General features: G+C 39.5%; 2 protein-coding genes across 3 annotated transcripts in view; one reads left to right on the top strand and one right to left on the bottom strand.

The window, feature by feature from the left end:
- Positions 1-10,901, top strand: part of INSYN2B (inhibitory synaptic factor family member 2B) — a 139,065-nt gene extending 128,164 nt beyond the window's left edge. For both annotated transcript variants that reach the window (XM_025212575.1, XM_025212574.1), the window contains one exon: positions 8,421-10,901. In XM_025212575.1, the coding sequence (XP_025068360.1) occupies positions 8,421-8,607 (187 nt within the window). In that variant the 3' untranslated portion in view covers positions 8,608-10,901. The remainder of the gene's footprint in view (positions 1-8,420) is intronic.
- DOCK2 (dedicator of cytokinesis 2) overlaps positions 1-23,643 on the bottom strand; it is a 514,326-nt gene that overhangs the window by 307,288 nt on the left and 183,395 nt on the right. The window contains exon 27 of the mRNA XM_025212572.1: positions 19,302-19,397. Coding sequence (XP_025068357.1) covers positions 19,302-19,397 — 96 coding nt within the window. The remainder of the gene's footprint in view (positions 1-19,301; positions 19,398-23,643) is intronic.

The raw sequence follows: 23,643 nt of genomic DNA, 5'->3' as shown, positions 1-23,643 counted from the left end.
AAAGAGTGCAGCAAACAGCAACACTGATGATCAGGGGCCTGGGAAGCAAGACTTAAGACAAAAGGCTAAAGTAACTAAGGTTTTTTAGTCTGGAGAAGAGAAGACTGAGGTGGGAACAAAAAAGAGTCTTCAAATACCTGAAGGAGAGGATGGGGCTGGGCTTTTCTCTGTGACCGTAAGGGACAGAGGTGGAAGCAATGGTCTCCAACCATAGCAAGGGAATTTAGGTTGCAGACTTATGGTCAGAGTCAGCATCAAGGCTTGATTGTGCTATTCAGTTTGGAAAAACAAAGCAGAAAAAAACATTGCTTCCCCCAAAAGTTTATAATCTGAAATAAAGACCAGAAAAAAACCAGATACACATATAAGAAAAACTTGCAATACACATGAAAAGTCATCAGGGCAGTGGCAATGCATGGGGGGGTGTACATGCACCTGCTTACAGGCCACACTCCCTGTTTAGACAACAGGCAGGGTGGCTGTGCCGGCCAGAGAGTGCGAGCACCGGATGAAGTGCTGCGGCCAGTTCTGGGAGTGCCATGGCCACTTCCCGGTCGGTGAGATTGACCATGGAGGCCCCCCCCCACCCCCGGTTGCTAACTGGTTACTGAGGGGGCATATGCCCCCACTGACTAAGCTGGCACCAGTCGCCCATGCATCAGGGCCAAGGTAATTCATTTAGGCTAAGGATAGAAGATGCACATAAATCAGTTGAAGTGATCAGAAACCAGTTTAAATGTGTAACAGAAAAGAAGTTCAGGGTACTTAAACCACTTTCAAAATGGTCAAAACTGATTTAAGATAAACCTGGTTACATGTAATATCAGACTTAACTGATTTAGGTTAAACTGGATTATGGAATTTCTGTCCCAGATCCCTTCCTGGTTCAAATGAAATCACCACCCCCCAGCATCCCAGGATGCTTTGCAGTCCTGGGCTGTGCTGTCTGCTCCCACAGAGCAGGGTTGGCCCCATCCCTCTGCTGTGTAGCCCAAGCACTGTCACTGCTCTGGCTGCCTGTAAAGGGGGCAGGGGTAGGAAACTCAATTGGGGTCCCATGCGGGCAGGGGAGAGAATTTAACCCCCCATCCCTCCCCTCTACCTCAGCATACCAGTCACTGGAGCAGCAAGTGGGAAAAAGTCAGGCAGGGGCTGCTGTGCCTCTGTTAGGCAGATCCCAGGTGGGGTCCCATGTGGGTGGGAGAGAGTGTTTAAGCCACCTCCCTCACCACCACCTCAGTGTGCCAGCCGCTGGAATGACAAAAAAGGAAAAGCCAGGCAGGGGCTACTTCACCCCTGCCCGGCAGGCCCCAGCTGAGGTACTTTGTGGGCAGGGGAGGGGATTTAAACACCCCATCCCCTTCACTCTGTCTCAGCATGCCCACTTGGACCAGGTCTGACTTATGTCACTATCCCCCAACTCCAGGGAGAACAGGGGCAAAGTTTGGCAGGGGCTACATCCCCCCTTCCCCGGCACATCCTAGCTGGGATCCATGGAGGGCAGGGTGGGTATTTTAGCACTCAGCGGGCCTGCTGGGGCATGGCCACACCTCCCCACCCCAGTTTGAGCAGGGAGGGCAGAAAAGCCTCAGAGGGATACTCTCCCAGCTTTCCTCTACCCTTCTGGCCACTGCCAAGGAAGGGAAGGTTTGCTCTAGGCACCCCCAGCTTCTACACTGGGCCACTACAGACATGTGGCTGCATTTCTAGAATCAAAAGTGAATGTCTGTTCACTTGCTTCTCAGTACAATCTATGCAGTTTAGACTAATCTGAAAAGATTGAATTGACTTAGCCTTGGTCTTTTTGGCTGTCTGTACCTACCCTTAAGGTTAGGTTCCAGGTTTTTCTTTAAATGGTATTATTTAGGTTCCGCCCACCTCATCGTTTTTTTCATAATAATTCTTTCAATTTTCATTTTTATCCTATGCACATTTTTGGTTGGAATTGTTTAGATAAGAAGTACCTCAGACTCCTATTTAGCCTTATTGAAAGTCGTGGGGCTCAACATCTATTAAAAAATCTTTATCCACAATCTCATCAATTTGAATAGTCCATGAGAAGTAAGGACCTGATCCTGCAAAGGCTTATGCACATGTTTTGGGTGCATGCAGCCATTCACTGCACCCAGTCTATGTTCACATAACTTACTTTAAATCACCTACACAGACTGGAAATGCTGCCAACAGCCATTCATTGCTCCCAGGAGTCATGTGGGGAGCTGATGAAAGTAACTGGGGATGGGGGGAGAGATGGGAGGGATCAGGGGGTTGGCAGGCCTTCAGGGAGGAGGTTGCCTGGTCAGGGGAAAGTTTGAGGGGCTAAAAATAGCCCACTCTGGGCCAGCCAAGGTGGGAAAAGTGCAGCCCTGGGGCTGGGATGAGTGGCTGGGCTTTCCAGTCCTGGTGCTGCACTGTGAACAGGTACAGGCATTCTGAATGCTTTCCTAAAGTAGTTAACCCAACCTTATTTTAAGTTAGTGCACCTCAGCAGGTGAACTGACTTAGATTGGGTGCACCATTTTTTGGACAGTTCAAACCCTCTAAGATGCCTGCACAGTTGGGCACTTAGATCAACCCTGGTTAGGTCAATCTAATTTTAACACCTGCAAGTACCCATTGTGAACAGAGAAGTCCCCATCTCAGAGAAACTTCTTATATACATACATTAAGTATGTGCAAAAGTTTATATAGGATTAGTGACAGACATCTCCACTAACAGATTCTGGCCCTTATATGAAAAACCCTTCCTTTACCAGCAGCAGTATTTTAATATAATTTAACAGTTATGGCATGGTGGGGAAAATTTGAATATGGTTGGTTAGGTTTACCAGCAAGTTTGGGGTTTTTTTTAACTTTTGTTTTGGGTCAGGAAAATTGCATAACTTATGCAAATGCCTCTTCCACTTAATATAACCTGAAAACAGTCTAGATTTCATACAGAGGAAAATAACTGATTTCAATTAATTGAACACATCTTTTTCATTTAAAGTAAGCCCCAAACTCAGGAAATCAGATGATATTGGCTTCGGGCCTTTTCTGAGGTAACTTGAAATAGGAGACCGTAATAAGCGTATTTAATGTAATGAATATTGGGTTTATACATAATATTTCTTTATTATATTTTACAGTCAGTACTTAACAGGAGAATGCTACCTTTTTCAGACATATTTATTCCTATTATTTTGGAAAACTGTCTTAATTGGTACAATTTCATGTAACAGAAGCAATACATTTTATATTCAGTGTCAATCTTATTCCTGAGCAAGGACTTAAATGCACTGACGTGTCATGATTTGGGAAACTGGCACTTTTTTTTTCAGGCAACTACCCTGTATTCTGAAGGTTATGACAACACAGAAGTTAAAATATATTGCTAAAGAGCCATTAACTGCAATTCAAGCTCTGCTCTGGACTTCTGCCGAATTCTGCCCCTAGTCAATGCAGCTATAAATGATCATTTGGTCAAGGAAGCCAAAAGCAGACAAATATAGGGCCATGAGGCTTGGTAGCATCTTTGACCTTAAACCCATGTTCCAAAATTTAAGCTTTCATTTAAAAAAGTGTCTAGCCCTTATCTTTGGGAAGAATCTTCAGAATTGGAACCAAGTGACAAGTCGACAAAGCAATGTCACATGGCGTGAATAATTAAGAGTGGTCAATTCTGCTACTATTCTGAACTGTACAGTCTAATTACATTTAAAATGTCAGTACTGTTAATTAATTCATGTTTAAACTTGGCGAGATAGAAGAGGAATAAGCATATAAAAATTTACCATGTGCTGCAATGCTTTGTTTTGGCATGTTATGCAGAAACAAAATGATCTGTCCTTCAGAGCTTTGGGAACATAATGCTATCTTCCTCACTCAAATCACTCTACAGTTTAGTGGACTAAGAAGTTTGAAACAGAGCAGATGTATTTGTGCTAATTTAAAACAGACCTTATAAAACAAAACTCCAATGGCAAATTATGAATGTTAATGATGACTATGCCTGATTTAGTGATAAAAGTCCTACACTCACAGTGCCGTCTTTTATTGCTTATATAAAACACCAACGTTTGCAACAAATCTTGAAGTGGACTTAGCAGTATTTTCTATTTCTTGAAGAAGTTATTCTTATTTGGCATAGGTGAATGAGTGTTAGTCAGATCAGCAGAAAACCAGATGAACCAAAATATACTACAGACTACAGAAAAATATTCATGTGGAAAGTTATCAGTTTGTTAACTGCTTCTCAGTTAATGATTCTGCAAATCGTAATTTTGGCATCTTGAGCCACTGTACAAAGTTTTCTGATACTGTACAAACATCAATTTTTGCACTTTATTTTGCAACATCCAGATTATGAATTACCTTAAAATAAGAGAAATTCTCAATGATTTGTGACTGAAGCACTGAATGGTAACAGTAACATTTATTTGGTTTCCTGAAGTACAGCCCAAATTATACATTCACACTTTAGATCAGTGGTCACCAACCAGTGGATCTCGATCCACTGGTAGATCTCAGAGTCTCTTGGAGTCAATCCAAGGCTGGGGTAGAGGGCTGAGTGCCCGTGTGCATGCATACATGCATGCACACCAGGCCAGCAGGTCAGTCCATGGGGTAGGGAAGGGGCGGGGGCTAGATTAAGGCCCCTGCGGTGAGGGAAAGTGCCGCAGAGGCAGCAGCAGGGGTAAGTTGAGTGGAGCCCCGGCCAAGTTGGACTTACCTGCCGTGGAGGTGTGCCCCCAAATATTTTTTTCTTCCTCTGCCTTGATCTGCTCCCCCTTCCCTCCCCACAGACTTACCTGCTGGCCTGGGGGGAGGGAAGGGGAGGAGGGGTGGCAGTGAGGCACAGTAGATCTTAGGTTGCTTTTAAATGCCAAAAGGTGATCTCCTACTTAAAGGTTGGAGACCACTGCTTTAGATTAATTGGTTTTGTCTTCTGAAGTTAAATAAAATATATATTTGCTCCTTTGTTTCTTTTCCTGAAGAGATGGCAAGCTAATCCTCCAGTAATTGCAAGTTAAAATAGCTTTCTATCACAATCTCCATGTTTCCTGGCACATCAACTTTATATAGGTGCTTTTTAAAAAATCAACTAGTTAACCATGCCTGTGAAGATTTCAAAAGTTTATATAGGATTCACCTCTTATTAGATTGTCTCTTTCTAACATCAGAATTTTTGTAAGATTTAATTATCTGATCTATCATCTTTCACAGTTCATACTTAAGGCAGCTGTTTCTTCTTCTCTTTAGCTTTCAGGTCACCAAGACCCTGGGACTCATTCATTTAAAGGCTCAATGGGATCTGATCTCAACAACTATACCTGGTGTCAAGCCACACATGCATATCAGGAGGCACAATTCTATGATCAAGAATCAGATCTCAATCATACCCTTTCTATTTGCCAGTGCAGGGAGAACCTAGGATCATGATTCCAGGCTCCTCTTCCACTAGCAAGTTGAAAGTCAGCTACCTGCAGCCTGCTCTGACCCAAGGCTATCCTGGGTCCTTAGAAGTAATTTATACTATTTAAACAAAAAGCTACAATAATTAGCTAATAGAAATTGGCATACTTAAATGATCAGAAACTAACTCAGCAGATTATGCTTTCTGAAAACATAGCCAGGTATATTCCACTAACAATGTGCACAGTTAGCTTCAGTTAGCATTATCAGGAGTAGTGTGGGGAAAAAAAAGCTTGAAACAGATTAGTATATTGTACTTCAGTCCCCAACTACATGTTATACTTAAGACATGGTTAACCAGTTAATCATGTCTTAAGTTGTAACCCAGCCACATGATTAATCAACTAATGGTGTAATAAAACAAGGAAGAAGCCACAGAGTTATTCCACAAAAAATGTACAATAACTTCGTGGCTCATTCTTATCCAGCAATTAACTGAATGCATGGCCAGCTGCAACAGTGCACTATGCGCTATAGCTGTGAGTCCCATGGCTGACAGGGGTCACAGCAATGGCAATACATGGGGCACCGCCACAGTTGCAAGCCTCATCAGCTGCAGCACTCCCAGATGTGGCAACTTGTAGGGCACTGTCAAGGCCATGAGCCTCATTAGTTGCAGGACTCCCAGGCACGGGAGTTTGCCACTTGCCAGCACAGGGAGAGCCTGAGATCATAAACCTAAACTCTCCCTGCACCAGCAATAAGGAGTGATTGGATCTTATACTGGAATCCACAGCCACGCCTTCTGCCATGTGCCTGTGGCATGGCAGGAGACACAACTGTGTGGATTGTCCATCAGATCCCATCATGCCTCTACCGGATTGTCTAATGAGGCTCTTACATTTGCAAGCTGGCCACAGTTCAAGGAAACAATTTATTTAGAGCCTATTATTTAGAGAACTAAATGCCAGGACTGACAGTATGGATCAATTCAAGATGATATTCAGAGCAACAAGCTGAGGAAAACATCAAATGGGAGCTACAAATCAAATGAGGAAAGATGTAAATCTTGGTGCCTAAATAGCTGCTCTTACATGCTATACAGGTTGTCACTGTAACAAGAGGTTGGAAAATCCTACACTTTTTTTTGAAGTAATTTTGAATATGTAGTGCAACGTATTTCCCAAACCTATTATTTACAATTAGAATACCTAAAAACAAATGATAAATGGCTTTATTGCTATGTAGAAGAGGGAGCTACTGAAGCACCAAGATTTACATATTTTCTCATTTGATGTTTAACTCTATGCTTTAAGAGGTTTAGTTGCTACAAAGTATGTATGCAAAGTACACTTATTAAAAGAGCAAACAAGTGTAGTAGCGTGGGTAATCTTGCCCTCAATCTGTTAATCTGTGCACTGCAGCTGTTAATAGTCACAGAGATAATTATGTGAAAGAGCAGAAAATTGCAAACCCTTTTTACCATCTTTAGGATCTTTATGCTCATCAGGAAACAAAGAAAAGAGGACACCACTGGAATCACTATTTGTATTTCTACAAAATAAAACCTGTTAAACAACACATGTGGTCTAAAATCTGGAAGGCCATAACCTGTTCCATATATACATATAATAAGCATCTAAGTATGATCCTGTTACAGCCTGCTAAGAGTCCCTGAAATGCAGTTGACTCATGTATTCTTGTAATAAGACTTAAAGGTAAATTGAAGGCGTAAGTCATAAAAAGCAATGAGGAGGAGGATGACCCACCCTTCTTCTGCAGTACTGTTTTTCAGGGACTCAAGCAGCATTGAACAGGTTTGCACTTATATGCCTAATGGCAAGCAAATGAATAATGGGAAGAAAAGGCACCACAAATTTATAGAAACAACTTTCACTATTGTTACTGTTACTTCTTGCCTCTTAATTTTATCTGCCTGAATTTGTTGTGTTTTGATTTTATATTATGGCAGGAACAGTTATCATTTGATTCAATAAATGCCTACTGCAAGGGAGCATTGACAGAGTGTTAGGACTTATAATGGAAACAAAATGAAATTATTCCAATTATTTTGAAAAATATTTTGTAGTCAAAATATTTTAATCCATGGCTCTGCCAACTCAGAAATTATTTATTCAAATAAATAAATATAGTAACTGCAAGTAGTTGCATTTTATAGTTAATCTGTTTATTATTAATGCATGCATGTCAACTCTTGACATCTCTCTCGAGCAACAAAGTAGGCTGAAGTAGCCTAATAGAACAGCATCCTTTGATGCAAGATTAAGGATTTACTGCCTATTAAAGAAAAAAACAATTCATTTACTAACAATGGAGTACAGTCCTTTATGTGACAGATCATTTTACTTTGTAATAAAAAGGAATCATCAATAGAAGCTTCTTCATCCTGCAAAACATGTGGATTACACTAAACTGAGCATAACTAAAACGTATGGTATAGGTCACATTTTCATTACCAAGATTTTCTAATACTGTAACCAGAAAAACAATGTTATTTAAACATATACATTATATACAGATTATATAAACATAATATTAAAAAACACAAACAAAATGTATCTACCTGTTGATAGATAAGCAAGTTTGCCTTAACTTATATTTGTTTACATCATGTGACAAGGAAGCATATATATGAACTGTCACTGGAATTAATTAAAATGTTGTCTAATGGTATTAAGCACTGGTTCAGGGTTAGTGTTTTATAGATGTTCCCATCTGTGCATTTACTATAGTCCTGCCAAAAACTGATTGGGCCCAATCTCAGAATCCTTCCTTCACGTAAGTAAAGATGTCTTCTTTGAGTAAAGGATGGAGGATAGGACTCTTCTCAAGACATCATAGACTATGATTTCTTGCATTTGAGTCAACTTCCCTAATACAAACTGTCCATTTCAATGACCAAATATTCTTTTTAGTTAAATACAAAAAAGGTTTTCAATATTTCTATCTTTATTATAATTAGTAATTGTACATTTACTAACTTCTTTTCTGCATGTTTTCCATAGTGTAGAATATGACTTCAGGCAACAAGAAGGCAGATTTCATCAGGTTTTGAAAAAACTGGATCAGGTAGAGCAAAGTCCTACCACAGCTCCTCCCCCAAAATTACCAACAGACCATCCAATTCCTGAGAAACAGGAATTAAGAAGAAAAACAAAAAAGGTGAAAAAGAAATGCTTCTGGTGGATTTGAATATCATACGGCTGACATACACAACTCTGAAACTACATTTCAGGAGGCATAAAAAAAATGTATGTAGAGGTTTGACAGTAGCTTTAAAAGTGTATTAGTGAGAAATAAAGCTGGGAACTAAACATTTAATAACAATTAATATTGAAAGAAAAGCTTAGAATAAATTTTGCTTATTTAATATGTTCAGTGAATAAAAGTATATGAACAGACTATTTTCTAAAAGGGGATGTAATCTTTTTCATTAGTTTCAAAAGACATTTTCATAAGTTTTTGTAAATACAAATTTTCTACCTGCAAATAATGTTGGAGATGTGATTTAAACTGATAAAAGCAAAGGCAGTAAAAGTTAAGGAAGTCGCACTAAAAATAGCCATCTCTGGCTTAGTTACAAGAAACACTGGTTATAATCATTTCCTGGTCGAGCCTTCAAAGATACACGAGTTCAGTAGGACAAAAGTTTTCTAGAACATAGGTTCTCATCATTGGTAAAGTTATTACAAAATTATTTCATCTTTCAAGTGAGTTATTTTTATTGCCTTTGTACAAGACTTCAAACAAAAAAGATTTGGGACTGGACACTATTCCTTGTTTTTGTTGGTTTGATCTAGAAACTAACAATTATTTAAAATGCAGTTTTGCATATTTATTAATAGCCTTCCCGAGAGATCTTTCATAAAGCAATCCTATCTTTGTTTGTACTAAATACACATCTCAAGTTTTTCACAGCATATTAGAATGCCTCAAGACAAGTCTCTTTGACCCAAAATATAGTCAGAGGCTCAGGTGGTGTGAAAGCAGCAGTAAACAATGATGCTCTAATATCAATGCAGGTAAGTGAACTGAAGGTTAATTTATCCATATGTTAAATAGCTGTGGCAACCGATCAACAGTAGATATTTAAAGGGTATTTTTATGCACTCAAGAAAAGCATTTAGTATGCAAGATGATCAGAATTTATAAATGGAAAAATCTCTACAGAAAAATTAATAACCAAGTCTTAAAGCTCTGAAAAATCACTATATAATAGTATTCAGTGCAGTCCTCCTCTGAGAATTAAGTATAGTTTGTTAAAACAGCATTTCCTTGTCTATTAGATTTATTCCTTGGGTACAAGAATATTTTAATTCTTGTTCTTATGAGCTGTTTCATGTTAGGGAAGACAGCTAGCTTGCTTCTAATCCTTTCTGTACATCAGAAAAATCATTCACTAAATTCCAATTAAACAGAGATAATCAATTATATTTGTATGAGCACACTAAAGGCCAAAAGATAACAGATATCACCAATGACATGCATAAAATGTGGCTTGTTTAGCTGTAGCTGGTCTTTATTCAGAGCAGCATAGTAAATAGCAGTATGTAATATGACTTGGAGCCTAGGAAAGTCAGCGGGATTGGTAAGTAAAAAAAGCCTTTACAATCATTTAATCCTATTAGTTATGCAAGTCACTGGGAGCAATGAATCCACAACACCATTTACTTGACACTTTTTGGAGGAAAAACATTATTTTAAATTCTAGTAGTAAAATTCTACCATCTACAAAAATCTCTTTCCTAAGAATTTGGAGTCAGTGTTGACCCTTAGTATGTTAAAGCACATTACCATATGTCACACAAATACCCCCTCTACTTACATATATATACCTACACATGCAAACTGTGTATAGCAGAGATACAGAAAGGTCATATGTGCTACAGTTTTTCTTCTATTAAAGTATTTTTTGAAAACAATGTCCTTTGTGGTAGGGTACTTCCATGAATAAAATAAAAAAAGTGATGGTGCTAACTAAGCCCATCGAGTGGCTTAAGATTTATCAGATTTTTAACACCCAATATAAAAAATGTGATATTCAGAGGAGAAAAGCTTTAAAATAATTTGTTTTACATATTTCATAAATGTGACCATAGATTCAAAGTAGTTCAGCTTAGACACGTTTATTCAAAAAGGGAAACCAGAAAGAAGTCTCAGTACTTTGCTTCATTTTGGTTCATCATACCCAACAGAGTTTTCTCGGATACATCAAAAATGAGCACTATCAGTAATAAACTAATTTCATAGGAGGAAAATCAACCCTAGCCAAAGGGTCCACTCAAAGGCCTATGTCTTTCTTGGATCCAACACCCACTGACCTCCCTTGGATTCAAGGGGCACCTTAACCTGTAACGTAAGTGAAGCAATAAGACTTCTGCACAAGGCAAAATTTTGCTCCAACAATACAAGATTGAATGTAGAATTTCTTAGCTAGTCAGGTGGCTCCTTGCAGCCTGGCATAATTACAGCTGAAGGAGGATACACATATATTTTCTTCATCTACAATTATGTGGTGTGTCTACTCTATAGTCCAAACTCACCGTGTTGCAGAGTTATGGCTTTACTACCACATAAATTTATATCAATGCAATGAATCTTCACTCAAAATCGTCTCTGGGCCTGGTTGTTCCCTACCTAAAGGAATCCTCAAGCCCAAACTAGAGCCACTCTTTAAAAAACCTCCACTTCCTTTACCCTTATGCATGGTGTAAACAATCAGCTGAGTCATGAGCAGCCACTTGACCATTTTTATTACAAGGATGCATCCAGCCCATTCCTAAGAAACACCGATTCTAAAACCAAATAGCGCATTTGCACCTAGAGATGCAAGTGTGAGAACTGGTGCTACTAATTGATTAACTTCTGCTCCAGGCTGTGGCATTTATTAATACAACTTACAGTAAAAGAGGAAAGAAATAGCATAACTATACATGTAAGAAAACAAGCATAATTCAAAACTAAACTTTTTCTTAAGCCAAAAAGTTTAGCAAGCATGATTTCATGCAATACAATTGTACAGTATTACATGAGTAGAGTTACTGTACACAAGTTTCAGCATATTATATCATGTTACAATTTCCTGTAAAATTTATATTCAGCTACTTCCATTTATTACATACATTTCACTTACATTAAAAAGGAAAGACTTGAAATTCACCAGCTATATCTAGATTTACATCTGAAGTTATAGAAAAGGGGTTGTAAAGGGAAATAAAAGCATGTCTGTATACTTTTCTATTTAGTTCAGACTTCAAGAGAAATATGTATATTTTGATTAAAAACTAAATATACTACCTAGTTAAAATACCACATGCTAATTGTAGAATGTAAACTACAAGGTGATGAGATGCATGGTTTTTCATTGCAATGCATCAAACAGGAAAAGGAAGTCCTGAAAACACAAGATACACCCTGCTTGGTTGTATGGTTGGACTAATAATAGGAATATATAGACAAAGATAAAACTAAGGCACTGCTGGATAGTGTTACAAACTAGAACCCAATAAGGGTTTTAAATACACACACTTACATTCTCTTTAAGGAAACAATCCTGTTTCACAATACAAGTAAGGAAAATATAACAGGCTGCTATGAGAGAGAGAGAGAGAGAGACTTACATGAGAAATACATTAAATCCTTTGTAGAATACTATACAGAACATGAAATACTCTACTACAATACTTTGTTTTATGGAAAGAGTCTCTTTAATTTTTTAAAAGAGAAACTTTACAAATAAAAAATTGAATCTTCTAAGATATATTAAAATATTGATGTAGCTATTTTTTCTGTAACTGAAAAAAGTATAGCTCTACTGACAGTCACAACACTTGATAATTATGCTAGCTCAAATAGAGAACACTTTCTTTAATGAAATGTACTAGTCAAATGTAATGTTTTGTAAATTTCTAGAAATTGTTTTACAAGGATATTATCTTTTGCAATAAACTGACATATTTTCTTAGGTTTTGTGAGTCTTAATAAGAAACATTTTGAGGGTTGAAAAATTAAAATATTGTTTTTGAGAGGAAGAGGAATTGGATTTGCAGGACTGGGTTTGCAGTCATTAGCGTCCCTAAACAAATGAATACTATTTCAATTATGGATTGGGAACTGAGCATAAAAATTGCACCTTTTTGCCATTTCATTTTTTTTCACCTAAATATATCATACTATTGTTATTCTAATATTGCAAATGGTTGCTCTCATCTTAATTCTTCAACATAGCAATGTGGTATCTCCGGGTGTGAACAAGAGGTCACTGTGCCCAGTCTAGAGGTAGGCAGTTTACTTGAAATGGCCTATACCTAGACTGAGAATGGGTGCATGCAGGTATTCATTGCTGTCAGGAGCAGTGTGTGCAACCATTCACTGACCCTGGGAGCTGTGCAGGGAGCCAGTATAAGAAACTCAGTGTAGAGGAAGGGCAGGTGGGATTGTGGGAAGCAGTGGATCTGTAGGGAGCAAGGGGAATCAGCAGGATCAGGTGGGCCTAGTGGGTCTTCAGGGGAGGCGGGGATTGAAGGCGCTAAATATAGCCTAATAAGGGAGCCGGGGATGGGGGGTTGGAACAGCATAGTCCTGGGGCTGGGGTAAGCAGCTAGGTTTTCCCAGGCCTGGAGCTACACTCCGAATGTGTACAAGCATTATAGAGATTGGGATAACAATTTTCTAGAAAGTTATGTGTTTAGGTTATGCTTATGTTATGTGCTTTTGTTATGTGATTATTTGGAGAGTTATTGCTTACATTCAAAGGAATTAATGGAAAGAGAAGATAAATATTTTTTCTATATTTGTCAAGTTTTCTTAAATTGCTGTCTTTCTCATGATAAATTCATGGATAGCATGGTCTCACAATTCTATGGTCAACATAGAAGGTAGCTCCCATGACTGATGCTATAGGATTCCCTATTAATGCTGTCTCATAGCAATTTTTTCCACAATAAGTATGTTCATATCAAATCCATTCAAGTTTGTATTTAACATAAATATGAAAACCAAGCTGTGCTTTCTGCCCTGGGAATCAGCATCTTACCAAAGATTCTCCTCACAGTTTTGTAAGTCACTTATGGCAGAACAAAATCAAGCTTACTTCAGCAGAACCAGCAGTCATATAAAGAATAAGAAGCTGTCTGTCAGTATAGAAGATTTGACTAAGACACATATGGTGCACGTAAGTTGATTAATACAACTTCCAACAACTTTTCACCTCTATTGTATCAGAAATAGAATCTATTCTACAATTTTAGTCTTGGATCCACAGTCATTTAAAATCACTTCCAGCTTAGATCACAATGTCTCCTATACAGGGGTCTTCTATGAGTTCTGTATTGTACTGCACCAAACACAAGGGTATCTTGGTCCATAGCCATGGCTTTCCAGTACTTCAGTAATATAAATACGAGTAATAAAGAACAACTTCTCTCTTGGAGAAAATGGAAGTGCCCTTATGAAGAGTTCTAGAATCAAAGCAAGGGTTTGTAAAATAGTTTGAGATAACTTGTAAGTAAAATTTATTCTATTTCCATTTTTCTGTTGGCAAATGATTTGACTTTCTTTTAGTTGAACTGTTAATGTAATACACTAACTGTAATATGATGAATTCTCTTTTGTGGTAAGAAATTTTGCTAAATTTTTAGTTAGGTCAGATACTGGAAATAAATTTATAATAATATTTCCACTTATGTCTTCAGTGTACTTGGAAACAGGAGCTGGCTGATAGCTCTGTGGTATAACTATTACCTTATTTTCACATGGTGGGGGGTGAGGGGAGAAGATAAACTATGAGACTTCTTGTGGAGTGCATAAATTATACCTGTACATCAAAGTAGCTGTAGAAATAACTAAGAAATAGCCAAAACATGTCAAATATGTTTGAGCTCTATAATGTGATGAATTGTATAAGCTGCATCAGAAATTGCCTCTAGAAATCAGAGATTCTGGTTAAGTTAATGTTTCAAACTCCTGATACTGAGTTTTTCCTCAACTGAGAGAGCAGATTCAAGAGCATATTAACCAATTATGACAACAAGAAAATGGAGTACTCCTAACCAAGGATACATTTCAGAGACAGACGGGAATAAAATGCTGAAGGTAAACAAGGCAGCTAGCTTTGTAATGCATCAGGATCAGAGCAGATTATGCTTTTTCTTCCCCCCACGCCCCAACCTCTCCCCTTATTGAATGCAAGTTATTTAAAAACCTAGCCAAATAAAAGTGGATGAAAGAACCAAAGTTTATATCGACTTGTACTCTCCTGCTATCATTTCTAAATGTTATCAAGGTAAATTGGATATCCATAATAAGATCTGTAGAGGAGTTCATTACTATATATTATGGATTCATAACAGCAAGTAGGGAGATTCAAAGCATTCATGTTCCAATACAACTAACATATGATGTCCAGAAAATATTTGAACCTTCTGACTTCAACTTACAGGATTTGAACTATCCAGGTTGAAACTGCCTAGTTGAAACTGAATGGTACAACAGTCCAAATGTTAAGTGGTGTATGACAAAAATCAGTGACATAAAAGATATCCTCAGGCTGCCATATCCTTATTTGCTAAAAGCAATGAAAAAGTGACTTGGGAAAGCCATCATTATGTAGCTTACAGACGAGTTTAATAATACTTTATACTCTCATTCATTTATCTCAGAGCAATTTATAAAGATAAAAAGTATAACATTATAAAAAGCAATTATTAACACAGTGGTTAAGAGACTTACAGAAGGCCAAAGCAAGCAAATGATAAAGGCAGAAAAGATTTGAACAGCTAAAACTAAAATATTTTTGCTTACATAATTGCTTTTGTTAAAAAAAGATATAGGTTGGGTAGCCTAGTCTTCAAAACATATACAGACAACTAAGCTATTCACCAAGTAATAGAAAAATGAACTTGTTCAGCTTTCCTGCCCCTCTTTCAACAAACGTGTTTTAAAATATAAGGTGTGTTAGGATTAAAGACCCAAAGTTTTGCTTTTCACATTGAGCAGTTCAGTGTTCTCAGGTTAAATAGCACAATACTATTTACATACTTCATGTGTTTATTTTTGTCCATCCTTTGTGTCCATGGCTACCGGCCTATTGCTTTTGTCTATTTTGTCTATAGAATGATGCAAGTCTGATGACTCAAACTGAGTTAATGCCTGCTTTTCATTGTGTTACATTTCACTGGGTGAACAAGGTGCATTATTAACACAGTTTTCCAGGAAAGGACTTTTATTGAACAAAAGTGTCAAGTTTCTGGATAGTTTTCAATCATAAATTTAAGATTATTTTTATAATCTTTTTGTGTCTGTCCAGTTTTTAAGCTAAAGTTATTTATGACACTCACAAAACATTGCCAAAAAAAAGAAAAAGCAGTTTTCTGAAATTATCCCACTGCTCTTCCACGAAACAAATAATGTTAGATATCTTGGTTTATCCTTGGTTTGTGCCTGCTTTGGGAAGCAGGCAAAAGGAATCTCTTCTCTCTGTTTCCACTAAAAATGTTCTTTGGAACACATGGCTATACGGGCTGAAGTGCCACGAGGGCTGGCTAGCTGTTTGCTTTAATTCAAAGAATGAGAACTGTAAGTATGCAGTATCTGACTCACCTTTTCCCAGGTGTTAGACCAGAAAAGAAACAAAGTTATTTAAAGAAAAATCTGATTGTGAGCTAAACAGTGAGCTATTCATCATCTCTGCATGCACACTGCAAGCTATTTGAGCACTTAAAAGTCTTAGAAAGAAAATGTCATTTTATTCAAGTGAAAAAACAGAATTTAAAAATAAATTGAACTGTTGCTATCATCCCCTTTAAAATTAAATCAAAGGGTCAAACTCATCCCTGGTGGGCTGGATCCCAATGAAAAAAAAGTCTCCATTTTCCACATGTGGTTTACTTTTTGTATTTCAGTAAACATGGATATAGGCAGGAGACAGTGGCTGTTTCTAGTCAGTTTTGTTTCTCCCTTCTTGTAGGATGTATAAGTCTATCATAGCAAGGATCACAATAGTGATGGGCAATTTTTGAACATTGCACTAACTATTTTCCATGTATTTAAATTATACCACAATATTCCTGAACCAAATCCTGCATTCTTTGCCAAGGCAAAGGTTTCATTGACCATGTTAGCTGACAGAGTACTAAAAATAATTAGCATTGTCTAATCTTTGATTTTAATTGCTCCTCCTTCAGAGAATTCTAATATTTGAGCATTATCTGAGGGTAAGGACACATGTATATTTGGAATCTTTTCAAAATGGCAGCAGCTGTTATATTCTAACTGTTTCAAATGTAGTAAAACCACTCAAAATTTGTAGATTCATCAAGGGTTAGTTTTGCTACATTTATAGTGCTCCTGGCTTGTCCATATATAGCAATTAAAAGTAAACAGCTGCTGCCTTTTTGAAACATTCCCCATGAGAAATAGATCTAAACGTATGTGTATCCACAGCCTGATAAAGTACCTATAGCTGTGTACAGTTACCAAACTCTCTCTCTGAAAGCAATATGTCATTTCTTTAAAATTACATACAATCGTACACATGTGCATGCCCTTCAAGTTCCTGCTGCAGTTCTTTATGTGACATTAATTTCTTGTTACACATATTTTCAGAAAGAGCTGAACTAAGAGCTTTTTAAATGTTTTGTCCTTTTTTTCTAAAATTCTCTCTCTCTGAGGTACATTTTTTATAATCACCATAACCAGCCACTAGAAATGACTGAATTTCCTAAAAATTCACATAAAACCATTTAATTGCAATTTTCATTACAATATGAATAGTGGTGCCCCTGCAACTGTGCATACCTACACACGTGGTCTGTTACATAACACTCACACTGCCTCCCTCTTCTCCCTCATATTCAACATAAACGGCTTGTCCTCACACTCAAAGCCTTTCACAGCCTCCCATTTCGTACTGAAAGGTTAAGTCCCACTTCTAATAAACACATCACAATACCTGGTAGATCTTAAAAACAAGCATCAGGGTGCTTCCTCCCATGCTGCCCGTATGCTAGAGATAAGCTGCCTGTAAGGATCTGCCAAGCAACCTCATCTTCTGGTTTAAAACATCCCTTTTGTGCAACTGAAACAAAACAAATCCAAACAAAAACAAAAAACTTGGAAATATGTGGCTATCTGGATTTGTATGCAATTTTTATAAAGGAGTAAAGCAAGGAAGCAGTCGTCATACTCAAACCATTTCATCAATAATTATAGGTTTATTATTTTATCAATGAAATGTGCTCAATCCCAAAGGCTTGGTGACATGTTACAAAAAAAGTTCAAACAATACCCAACACTGACTGACCAAAATTCACCGTGAACCACAAACAATTTGTGATTGCTTCCTTGTAGTCTTACACTCACGATGTAATGGGCTGAATACGGAGAGGACACCTACCTTCTGCTTTTAGAAGGGAAAAATCTAGATTTTAATGGATTAATGAAGAAGTAATTTCTGGAGATTGCAGACTCCTATTGTATCTATAGGAAGTCTCAAAATGTTTGAATCAAATTACTGTTAGAAAAGTTTACCTTTGCAAAATTCAGTCATTATGAGGCTAAAAATAAAGAGGGGCTCTCTCTAGTAGCTTGGACCCAGATACTTAAAAAAAAAAAAAAAGATACCCCTAATTTCACCTGGAAATAAACAGGAGGATACTGCACACCTTGGAGCCCAAATATTGCATACCTCTATGAGTGACATCTGTATTAAGTGCTGTTCATTACTTTGCAGAAGAATGTAAATATTTAGGAGGCTGGAGATCAATCTAAGTTACGTACAACTAATGTACAAACTAAGGGCCAACTTCTGAAACTTTTACTTAATATACACCCTCAAGACCAGCCCTATTTAATTCAATGGGACTTCTCACAAGACAAATACTTAAATAAGAAAAAGTTGCAGTCTGCCACTGAATCGTAATATGGATCTAGCACTTGCCTAGAGTCACCAAGTCTGACCCCAGGCATGGAGTCCAGTGCCTCCTGCAATGAGATAAATATCCCCAGAGGCAAGAACTCTTGCAGGTTATATCTTTTACTGAACCAATAGCATGGTTATGACAGACAAAGGCAACCTTTCCTCAGACCTCTCTGGAAAGCTCCCTCCTCAGGGAGGCCAGAGGAAGAGTATTGTGACACCCAAAAGCTTGCCTATGTCTCTCCCAACCATGGCATTGGTCCACTAAAGATACCACCCACAAGAATTCTTGCCTTTCACATATTTCCTGGACTACATGAGAACAATATCACCTCCTCACTAATATTCCTAGCCATTGTGGGCATGTCCAAGTGCAGTTCACCAGACAGGTACTATACTGGAGGAACTGGAACTCTTCATCTTTTTTTAACAGAAACCAAGCCAGAAAAGGCAGTTATTCTATAAAGTCCTAATATTCTGGAAAATAAGATTGCTCCAAAACTAACCTGAAGAAAACTGTGCTTGTAGATTAAATTGGGTCTACAATCTGCTCAAGCAACTGATAATTTCACTTTAAACAGGTAGTTTCATTTTAACTGTGTACTTTCAGAACAGAGTCAAAAGAGTTGAAGCGGTCTTCCTTTAATATGGATGAATACAGCAACTGGCTTCAAGGCAAAAGATTAAAAGTACAACAGTAGCAAAAACCCAAATCCTTCTAGCGGTATTCAGGTACACACCCAAGCTAATTGTAAAATATGAAAAAAACCATAAAAAGAAAGAAGAAAATAAACAAAAAAAAAACCTTAATTCAGCTTCTTCATTCAAAAATTGCATATCCAGCTGAAAAGAGAGACCAAAAACAAGGACTGTCGCAAATACAGTATTCATAGAAAAACATAAGAAAGCAGGCCTAAGTGCAACCTAGAGTCTCTGAGGCATGGTGAAGACCTTTAAAAACATTACTCACAATTAAAGGGTCGTCTCGTCCCATTGTAATAACAGTCTTGTTCACGGAGCGTAACAGCTGCTGCATTATTTCTTGAATGTGATGGTAAGTGGACTCCTGTAAAACACAAATAGAAAACATCCATTAGAAAGAAAATATTATTTTTGTTATATATTTTGCAAAAGCAGACAAAATTTAGATTAGCAAACTACTGATATTTTTCATTGTGGAATGGTATTTTGCCTTCACTGGTAACAAGCCCATTGATTTCAGCGACACTACTCATTTCAGCAGGGGTACTGTGGCAGAGTATTTACAGTATCTTCCTATGGCTCCAGGGATGATTCTGAACCTTGTTAAGGACTTGTGCCTCAAGCTGACCAAGTCTGTAAATAGATACATTTGGTCCTCTGGGCTGTGAAGTGAAAGGCAACTGGATATGATACTAGCCAGATAACACTCTTCTATGCCATCACTCTCTTCTGTTAGGCTTGGGCCTTTGTCTCAGCGAGACCATCACAATTCTCATCTTATCAATATGTAACTACATTTTTGTTCGTTTTGCTTTTATTCTAGCATGGCTTCCCACTGGGTTATCAGTAGGGATCTGGGTTTTCTATTTGCTGTGGAAAATGCAGAAAAATGCATTTTTTCTCCTTTAAAAGAGAAAATCCACATTTTTCTCTGCTAAAGGAGAAAATCTTGGATTTCCCCTTTAAAGGGAAAAAACACGGGAAATCATGGGTTCCCCTTGCAGGCTGGCAGAGTTACAGCCTGCAAGGGGCTGATCAGGGCTGCAGGGAGCAGGAAGTGGACTAGCAGGCAGGGGGCACCACATGCATGTGCATGCATGCACATGCACATAGCAGCCAAACAGCAGTGGAGAGCAACTGCCTCCAGATAGGTCTATGGGGGCAAGGAGGGGACCAGACCACATGTTGGGTAGGGGTAGGGAGATGAGACCCAGGCCATGCGGGGGAGGGGAGGGGGATGGCGGACAGGTAATGTGGCGAGAGGGGTGCATGTGCATATATAGTGGTGTTTCATTTTAATCATGGGAAAATGTGGATTTGGGGGGTTTTCATGGGAGAATTTGCTTTTTTTTTCTGGATAATTTGTGATTTTTAAACAGAGAAAATCAGAATACCATAACATTCTCATGGCAAATCACCCATAAAGGGGAGATGACATGCAGCCTGCTCTGCTATTGCCAATGGGCACTGAGGTTGCCTAAAAGCTCAATAAGATCTTTAAATGCTTTAAGATTAAAAGAAAATTATTATTTCCATCTTGCAGTCAGAACACAATCCATCATCCATTGTGGCAATTGTTACTTGTAAAGCACTTAAAATTATGACAAGTGCAGCATAATACAACTACACAGAAAGATTCTGTTTCATTTGTCTGTGAGATATTTCTACCAGATAACTTTGATTGTATCTACAGTTGCGTTTGTGTATTTTTCCTTCATTTGTTGAAATTATTCTTTCAGAGATCAGAGATCAAAATAGTAAGTCTTTCATTCAACAGCATAAAGCTAGCTGTAGTCTAGAAACAAGAAACAAGCAGATTTTTCAGGTTTATAGAGCTCTGATAAGGTCCCCAAGTATATCATCCAAATACATATTTTTTTTTAATAGAGGTCGTAAGTCAGCAGTTCTTTTATTTATATTGGATACTGTTTTTCATAGTTTCACGTGTCATGATATTCACAAGACTTTACAAACTGAAGGCAATTAGTAGTAGTCTCAAGAGACATTTTCAAGATTCTGTATCTCAAATACATCTCAAATCATAGCAACTTCATAAAACTTATTTACCTGTAAACCTACTCACCAATTAACGTGTACACACATTTAAAGAATTTTAATTACTTAATTATATATAATTAAATTACGAAGCCTCTGGCTCTTGGCTGCGGGGGGCTGCCAGTCACTTTTTCAGACTCTCGGGCCTAGGAGCATGGCCACCTCCCCTTGTGAGGCCTGCTCCCTACTGGGGTCTCTGGCGCACCAGCTGGAGGAGCTCCAGGCTGCAGTCCAGAGACTGAGCACCATCAGGGACTGAAAGGAGGAGATTGACTCCTACTGCCAGGCCCTTCTCCCCCGGGAGGCAGAGGGTAGACCACAGTCTCCCTCCAGGACAAAGGAGGACTTGGGGACCTCCCATTCTGTCCAGCCAAGGGGTTGGACCAAGGTGGTCAAGGGCCCCAAGGCCCGACGCACCAAGGCCACCGCTCCACTGGAGGTTTGCAACAGGTACGAACCTCTTGCAGTCCCAGCAGAGCCTGCTAAGTTGCCAGCTCCTGCAGGCAACACAGGCGCTACTGTAGCTACCGCCCCCACTCTCCCCAAGACAAAATGCAAAGTGTTTGTTGTGGGAGACTCCATCCTGAGAGGGACTGAGGGAGTAATCTGCTGCCCCAGCTCCTTAGCCTGGGAAGTTTGCTGCTTCTTGGGAGCCCGCATCCGAGACATTGTGGACAAGATCCCTACACTCCTCCAGCCCACTGACCACAATCCCATGCTCCTTATCCATGTAGGCACCAATGACATGGCTCGGAGCACACCCAGCCAGGTCCTGAGGTGCTACAGGGATTTGGGAGTGGGGCTTAAGTATCTGGGGGCACAAGTGGTGTTTTCTTCAATCCTCCCTGTCTCGGGATTTGGGCTGAGGAGGGAGAGGAGGATCCAGGTAGTGAACCAAAGACTGTGGCACTGGTGTCATCGGGAAGGCTTTGGCTTCCATGACCACAGTCTGCTCTTTGGTGAGAGAGGCAGTGAGCTGCTGGGAAGGGACAGCCTCCACCTCTCTCCACTGGGGAGGAGGCTCTTCTCAGCCAGACTAAAGCCTGGTGGAGCACGTCAGCCAAACTAAGCCTCCTGGGGGATGGGGGGACTACTGCCACTGCTGGCCCACTGAACAACCCTTGCAAAGCCAGTAGGCCAAGGCATTTAAGGGAACCCACCCCTGCCCCAGGCCTGGAACAATCTGTAGGCAAGGCAAGGGCCCCCAAGGGGACCCTTGAGTGCCTATACACAACTGCCAGGAGCTTGGGGAATAAACAGGAGAAATTGGTCCTCCTGCTAAACACAAATAACTATGATGTCATAGGGATAACAGACCTGGTGGGACTCCAAGGCCACAGGCACAGATGGCTATACCCTGTACAGGAGAGATAGAGTGGACAAAAGGGGCGGGGGTGTAGCTCTCTATGTCAAGAAAAGCAAGCGTCCCTGCAAGCCGACATTGGCACCCACAGTGGATGACTTGAGACCCTTTGGGTTAAAATCCATGGGGAACATGGCACAGGGAATACTACGGTGGGAGTCTACTATAGACTCCCTACCCAGGGTCAAGACCTTGACCAGGAGTTTGCCAGGGAATTGGCTGAGGCCACATGCTCCCGGTGCATGGCTGTCATGGAAGACTTTAACTACCCAGACATCTCATGGGAGGAGCGCTCACCCAAATCCAAGCAGTTGCAAAGCTCTCTCTCACGCGTGGATGATGCAGGAAGTCTACGGGCGAACAAGAGGTAAAGCGCTGCTCGACTTCATACTGGCAACTGGAGATGACCTAATCAGCTACCTAATGATTGAAGGAAAGCTGGGTGACAGTGACCACAAGCTGATCACCTTCGCCATCTGCCATAAAGCTGGCAAGTCAGTCAGTAATACAGAAATCCTTGACTTCAGGAAAGCTGATTTTGACAATCTAAGGAGGTTTGCCAGTGAGGCCCTAGAGGGCCACAACCCAAAGGGGAGGGGAACCACCACCAAGGAGGAATACTCTGCTCTGGTGCAGACCTGCAGAGAGCAAACCAGGAAAGCCAAAGCTGCGATGGAACTCCAGCTAGCTACAAATATCAAGGATAAAAAAAAAGTCCTTTTTTAGATAGTGGGGACCCAGAGGAAAAGCAAGGGAGACATTGGACCCCTGCTAAATGAGATGGGACAACTGACAACCAATGCCCATGAAAAAGCAAACTTGCTAAAAGGGTACTTTGCATCAGTTTTTCACCAGTCCCATGGGACGCCCCTGTCCACTGTGGGTCAGGGAGGCCCGGGTGAGGGAGATTTCTTACCCTTCATCGAAGCTGACCTCGTGAAGGAACACCTTGATAGGCTGGACACCTTCAAGTCAGCCGGCCCTGATGGTTTACACCCAAGGGTACTCAAGGAGCTGGCAAGCATCATAGCTCAGCCCCTGGCACGGATCTACAATAGCTCCTGGCACTCTGGTGAAGTGCCCGATGATTGGAAGACGGCCAATGTGGTGTTTATCTTCAAGAAAGGGAGGAAAGTGGATCCAGCAAACTATAGGCCTATCAGCCTGACCTCTATCATGGGGAAGGTCTTAG

Source organism: Alligator sinensis, unplaced genomic scaffold (assembly GCF_000455745.1).
Source record: "Alligator sinensis unplaced genomic scaffold, ASM45574v1 scaffold606_1, whole genome shotgun sequence".
NCBI classification, from domain to species: domain Eukaryota; kingdom Metazoa; phylum Chordata; order Crocodylia; family Alligatoridae; genus Alligator; species Alligator sinensis.
This window is presented reverse-complemented; position numbering and strand designations above follow the sequence as displayed.